A 7,330-nucleotide genomic window follows, 5' to 3' on the forward strand; every position below is an offset into this window, starting at 1 on the left:
GATGATGAGTATACTAGAGGTATGTCATTCATCGCCTGTTGGTGGGCACCATAGTGGTATCCGAACTGCTCACAAAGTTACGCAGTGTGGGCATTATTGGCCTACCATCCACCAAGATGCTCATGATTTCGCCAAGTCTTGTGACCGTTGCCAAAGAGAAGGAGGAATTTCAAAGAAGTAAGAGCTACTTATGAATCCGATATTGGTGATTGAGTTATTTGATGTCTAGGACCTTGACTTCATGGGTCCATTTGTAAGTTCGCATGTGATGAAGTATATTCTTGTTGCGGTTGACTATGTATCGAAATGGGTGGAGGCAATTGCGCTTTCAAACAATGAGGGAAAAAGTGTCACCACATTCTTGAAAAGAGTATATTCTCTAGATTTGGTACATCTAGGGAAATTATCAGTGATGAAGGTTCTCACATTTGTAACAAGTTATTCAAAGCGTTGCTTGAGAAATATGAAGTTCACCACATTGTAGCTACTCTTTTTCATCCGCAGTCTAGTGGGCAAGTTGAGGTGTCAAATAGAGAGATAAAGAAAATCCTTGCAAAGACTCTGTAACCAAACTAATTGGTCAAGAAGTCTTGATGATGCTCTATGGGCCTATCGCACCTCATTCAAGACTCCCATAGGTATGTCCCCCTACTAACTTGTATATGCGAAGTCATGTCATTTGCCCGTAGAGCTAGAGCATAAAGCAATGTGGGTGCAAAAGAAGTCTAATTTGGATTGGGGTGCCGCATCGAGACAAAGACTGAATGACATGAATGACATGAATGAGCTTGATCAGTTTCGCCTAAAAGAATATGAAAGTTCATCTTTGTACAAGGAGAAGATGAAGAAGTACCATGATCAAAAGATTGAAAAACGTGAATTTGTTATGGGTGATCTGGTGCTCTTATTCAACTAAAGGTTGCGCTTGCTCAAGTCCAAGTGGACCGGGCCATTCAAAGTCACTCAAGTATTTCCACATGGAGCGTTCGAGCTCGAGAACAAGGAAGGAACGAGGTTTAAAGTGAACAGACAAAGGATCAAAGTCTACTTGGGGAAATCTAAGAGTGTGACAGAAGTGATTGAGGCATATTATCTTTATGAAGTCTGAGTAATCAAGGTGTCTGCGTCGTACCGCGATGTTAAATCAAGCGCTGCTTGGGAGGCAACCCAAGATGTACAATCTAGCCAACTATAGGATTTTGTTTTCGATTTTAGGAGTTTTCTTCTTTCATTTTGATTTTTGCAGGTCTTTAGATAGGTGTTTATTTTATGTTTTTGTGTTGGCTATATATAGAATAGGGTCCGTGTCTAAAAAGTATCCATAAAATGTAAAAACAAAGTCCTAATGGTTGCTACGTGTGCAGGGATGAAAAGGCAAAATCTGCAGAAACCTGATGTGCAGTGGTCTCGGATCCCATCGACGGTCCGTTGGTCAATCCACGGACCGTGGATGGTGTCCGTAGATACCAAGTAATTTCTCTATATTTTATAAGTGTCAGAGTGGTCTACGAACCCAATCGACGGACCATAGGTCGACCCACAACCCATCGATGGGGTCTCGTGGGTCCAGACTAGGGTTTTCTATCCGACCCGAACCCTAAATTAATATAACCCCTCAGTTTTAAAACATTCCCCACTTCTATATTTCCCTCCCAACCGTTTTTAACCCTCCATATACCCATATTCATCCTTAAATAACCCAGCAAATCACTCCATAACTGATACAAATCAATTTCCCATATCCTATATCAGCCTTCTCTCCTAAATTTCATCTCTATTTCCTTTCCATGAAAGTTCTCGAGGTCCAGGTTCGGTGTCATTGTTGTTCTAGGAGCTTTTGCATTTGATCACACACTCGCCATCATTGATTACTTGTAAGGTATGTTGATTTCTCCAAAACTTTCAACATTTCATTGTTTCTATTGAAGTCAGAACAATGAAATTGACCTCGGGTTGTTCAATTACTTGTTCAAATGTTGATGTTAGTTTAGAAACACCCTTGGAATGACAGTATGTGAGTGTGTAGTGAATTAATACCAACTAAAAATAATAATAGGCCTAATTGGAAGTTTTTGACTTAGGGTTGTTCAATGGTTTTGTGTGAATGTGAATGAAATTGAAAGATCACAACCCTAAGGATGATGAACTACCAAAATATATGTTGAAATGCATGTGTCAGCTTAGTTTGATTGAGTGTTTGTTGAAATATTGCAATGACTGTGAGTTCAAGTATGATGCCTAGCACATAACTGATCCACAAGCCCCACCCACGGACCATAGGTCAACCTATGGACCATAGGTCAACCTATGGACCATAGGTCGGGGACCGTAGATTAGTAGCACACAAAATTGGTATAAGTCTAGAACCATGGTGTGGACTGTGGTCCGTCATTTGATCGACAGACCATTCTGCACATCCGTGGTTCCCTATCTGGAACCCAAAAATGAGACCTCCTAACCTACGGACCATCATTCCATCGACGTACCGTAGGTACCCACCGTGGGTCACAAGTTCAGCTACTGTCTGAATTTTTTTTGAGATTTTGTCTGGGTCCGAATCTTGTTCTAAAATTATTTTGTGAGTCTTATTGCCTTGTTATGGTACTAACTAATATTCCACAGGTACCATGCCTCCCAAACAAGCACCGGTATACGCCAAGAAGAGCAAGTCCAAATCTGTCACCCCGTCACAATGACTAATTGATGCGAACAACGATACAAAGTACATTCCACCTATCACCAGGGTCTCCCTCAATACCCCTCGCACTACTAGGCGATCCCAGTAGATTGTGCCCACAAGTGACGAGGTCGAGGTCATCTCCCCCCAGTCTGAGGAGGGCCCCACATATTCAAGCTTCGAGTCGCAGTCCGGCTCTAGTTCTAGCGGCAGTCCCGCTTCTTCATCTGATGCCGATAACTCAAGCGACAGCCTGGTACCTACCAGAGTTGAGCCTTCAACAAATGCCTATGAGCCGAACATATGGTGCATTTCGGGTCAGTATCAGTTGTGTGAGAATGACACCATGTTGAACGAACACTGTCGCACCCCTATTTCGAAACAACTGAAACAGTTCACAATATAATATGGCTGACACTTTGATTTTGAAAAAAAATTGTTATTGTTTTAGAGTCGCCACCTAAATTTTAAGGAAAATATTAGGAAAACCATTTTTTAAATATGTAAATGTAAACTCTGTTTTGATTTGCGAAACTAGTGAGATTCTGAGTAAGGGTTTTGGTTACTCGAGGGGAAGGTGTGAAGCATCCCTCGAGCCTATCCGAAGATAGTCCTTAAACTCAATTTAGGAAAATATAGTCAGGAAAATCTTATTTATTTATTTGCTTTTAAAATCAATGGTAAGTAAATTTTATTATTTTAAGAAAAGAGTAAATTACAAGGTACGACATATATATATGTCTATTAAATAAAATTAATAGTAGTATGTTTATCATATAGTAAAAATAAATAAATAAATGTACTAAAATGTATGACAATTTTGTATGTAAAAATAAAAAAATAAAAAAATATAGAGGTGTCCTATATAAATGTATCAAAAATAAATGTTGAGTTTAAAGGATATGAAAATTTGTCATTTTATTTATATATATAGAACTAAGACATGAAAGAAAATAAAAATAAAGTGAGATCGTAGTCGAATGAAAATATGTAGTAAAATAAATTGTATATTAACGTGTAGGGATTTATAAATTATAAGAAAAAATAAGTAACATTTGTAAGAGTGATAGTAGATGTGAGAAAATAATATAAAGTGTAACAAAATAATAGGTCATGTATTAGAGAAAACTAAATATAAAAAAATAGAATTTATACCTTTATGTGCATGACATTTATATGTACGTACCTTGTATTTTGAACCTTTTGGCATATCTAAAATCTTGAAACGACATATTAAGAAATTAGAATGTTTTAGCAATATTTGATTTGAAAAGTAATATAGCAAATATATATATATTTCAAAAGATGGGGTGATGTAAAGAATATAAAATGGGCTTTAGCTATTGAGACTTATTCTATAGTTACATTCTTATTTTATAAGTTCTAGAAAAGTATGCGTTCTTGTCTTCAAAGTTATGATTTTTGATACATGACTTGCTATATTTTGAAGCCCCTTAAAACGTGATATATTTTTTTTGTAACTTTTGAAAATCTACACTCTTTGAAACTGAAAATGCATCATTTTTTAGAACACAAAATGCCGCATCACAAAAACTCTCATAACATAGCATTTTACTCCAAAACAAAATGTATAAATTTTGCACTAAAAAATCTGCATTGCCGGGCTGTTTAAAGTTGCAGTTCTTACCCCTCAAAATTCTGCAATTTTCAGGATACAATCTGTACGTTGGCACCTTAAAAAACTGCACTTTATAAAATTGCTACACAATTGTTTTAAACTCTTATTTTATTATTAAAACAGATCTAAAATGAATATGTTATACTCTAAAAATGGATTCCTCTCAAGTTCACTTTCTTTTAAATGTTAAGCTTTCGTGACCAAAAGATATGGTAAGTAACAAATGAAAACTAAATTCGAAAGTGTCGTCCTAAGCCAAATGGTCGTACTAAACTTAATATCTAGAGGGATGAGAGATGAACGACTATGTCTTACTATCACTCTCAATTGGTTTCTATAGGCCCAAAAATAAAGCAAGCACAAATTTAAATATTAAACATTAATATGGAAAATGTTAGTCAAAATAGCAACACATATATGTATATATAAAACACGTGAAACTTTGAAGTGGTAAAAAGGCGTTGGACACTATTGACGCAAAAAAGGCTGCTAGACACGAGCAAATAATGTAGGCTATTGGTTGCTTATCTGAATTGGATAGAGATGGAGTCATATACTAACTCCAAATGCGCTCCCGAGTGTACATGTGACAGACAAAGAAGAAATAGAATTAGTGATTGAATTTTAGGTTCATCAAAGACATGTAAAATAAGTATCATGTAGTCATAGGCATACTATAAATATACTCAAAAACAACCACCACAATAAAATAATACTATTCTTGCAATTCCTTGACAACATTTAAGTAATTAGTATACCAAAAACTTTAATCAATCTAGAGAGAAACATCACAAGAAGAGTCGGGGCAGGAGGTGAACACTTATATTATTTTATGATCTCAATATACAATTAGAGGAAGAGCCACTGGAAAAGCTAATCAATTAAATTATTTTTGATAATAAAGTACTTCCTTAACTATAAAGTCGTAAAATAAAGACTGAAGTGAGATCACCTTTAACTGATCACTAAACAAAAAATCAATCCACAACACTACTAGATTGAAACTAGTCACTCAAGAACTCTTTGGAATAGTTCTTGTAGAATCATAAAATCAGCCCCCTAAATGGAGGATATGGATAAACCAAAATTTTCACAAATATTGAATAAAGGATTATGTTTCAGTTAACTATGTAATGACCAAACATTTATCCATATTCTTATATTTTCCAGATCTTCAAACAGGGAGGGGGATGGAATGAAGGGGTACCAATTTTGAATCCAAACATATTCATGTCAAGTTGTTCTAGATTTAATCATGTAGCATTACTCTTCATTTACCAACCAGAAAGAAGTATTCAAACGAGGCATCAATAGAGACAAGATTGAACAAAACAAAACGAGTAAATATAGAATCTAAAACTTGACAGATATGAAAAGGGAGTTTCGAAGGACCACGAACTTAAAGAAACAACCATTTAAGGAGCCAACCATATTAACTTAAAGCAATATTAGATTCACTAACCAAATTGATATTAAATTTAGGTTAAATAGAGAAGCAATATGAGACCAGGCTACGGTTGTAGCTATATAGGAATTTCATTTCGTATAACATTATTATCATTTAAAAATCATCCGAAGGGAGGAAAACACCAAAATCTATTCAAACCGAGTTATTCATGCTTAACTAAATGTAAGAAAAATAAACTTTCTATGCCAAGCAACATAAACAACTATGAATTAAATGTGTAGCTAGATAAGAGGCCTAAATGGGGTTAACAAAAGTAACTTTAATCAAGAGACTTACATATTTTGTCATAACAAATTTAGCATCTAATAGAGGCAGAATGTGATCACAATCCACACGGGATTTGTTTTAGGGGAAATCATGATGACAAAGTAGAACCGACAAGACAACGAGATACAGTTAATATAGAAAAATGAAGATGAAGTTGTTTCAGGTTATGCAAAGCAGAGTATGCGAGAGAGTATCCGAATTTAATATCGACTGTGAATAGTCTTGAGCCAGCATTTCATCCATATAAAGAAACCACATAACTTAAAAGGAAGCATCTAAAATTTAACTGATTGTTAATGGAGTAAAAAACAGGTCATTAGTCATTTTTTGAATTCACAATTCACAACTCTAACCAGATACAAATATCATAACTTCAACAAATTATTTACAGGCTGATTTTAATCAAAGCTAAATGAGGTAATTCTAGGAAACATTTAGAAATACAAGATTAAATGAAGTGAGGCATATGCACACAACCACAAAGTTTCAGAAACTGAAAGTCAAAATATATAAAGGATAACGATGTCTAACTGACCTTGTATAGAGCATCAAAAAAGGGTTTCGACGTCAAGAGATTTCAACTTCGAACTCAACGTTAACTTGAAGAAGAACGAAAACAAAGAACAATAACCTTAAAACCTGTTCCTCAGATGATTTTCGGATCCTTGTTGATTCCATGTTTTGCTGGATTTCCAGATTGTTTTTTTTTACGTTGATTGATTATTTGTTGAGAACAAGAGTCCCCCTTTATAGTCAATTTGGGCTCCAAAAATTCAAATTTTGAATTCTTGGAAACACAAATCTCAGCAAAGAAATCATGACGGAGAAGAAAAAAATTCTCACAAATCGACCTTTTCAGGTCGATTTGAGAGGTCTGAGTGACTTGATGGGTCATTTTTCGGCGGCCAAGATTCCTCCTCTGACAAAGTGGATGGGGGGGCATGTGGGGGAGGCCAAGGGGCCATGGAAGAGGAGCTTGGGGAGTCATTTTTTGGGGAAGAGGAAGACGCGTGATGGGGAAGATCTCTGGAAGAAAAATAGAGTATAGGGCAGTGGTGGTAGAGTAGGGGTCTTTTAAGTCTTAATTAATTTGGATCGTCAGATCGTTTGATCAGACGGTTAATAAAAATTAAGGGTTTAAAACAATATATATATATATATATATATATATATATAAAATGAATTAATTAAAGCTATTGGATTAAATCAGATGGTCAAGATTTAAGCTGAAAAATCACAATCCATGTGCTCCCTATGTGGCACACGCGGATTGGTTGAA

At 35.6% G+C, this 7,330-nt stretch overlaps 1 protein-coding gene across 1 annotated transcript; it reads left to right on the forward strand.

Annotated features, from left to right (window-relative positions):
- The first annotated feature begins 706 nt into the window (after positions 1–706).
- Positions 707–1,108, forward strand: LOC125840502 (uncharacterized). Its single transcript, XM_049519475.1, has 2 exons — positions 707–849; positions 919–1,108. Exons 1-2 carry the CDS (start codon positions 707–709, stop codon positions 1,106–1,108), a joined length of 333 nt encoding a protein of 110 aa, XP_049375432.1.
- Positions 1,109–7,330: the final 6,222 nt, after the last annotated feature.

Source organism: Solanum verrucosum, unplaced genomic scaffold (genome assembly GCF_900185275.1).
Source record: "Solanum verrucosum unplaced genomic scaffold, falcon-dt-bn FXZP01000181.1, whole genome shotgun sequence".
Classification (NCBI taxonomy): Eukaryota; Viridiplantae; Streptophyta; class Magnoliopsida; order Solanales; family Solanaceae; genus Solanum; species Solanum verrucosum.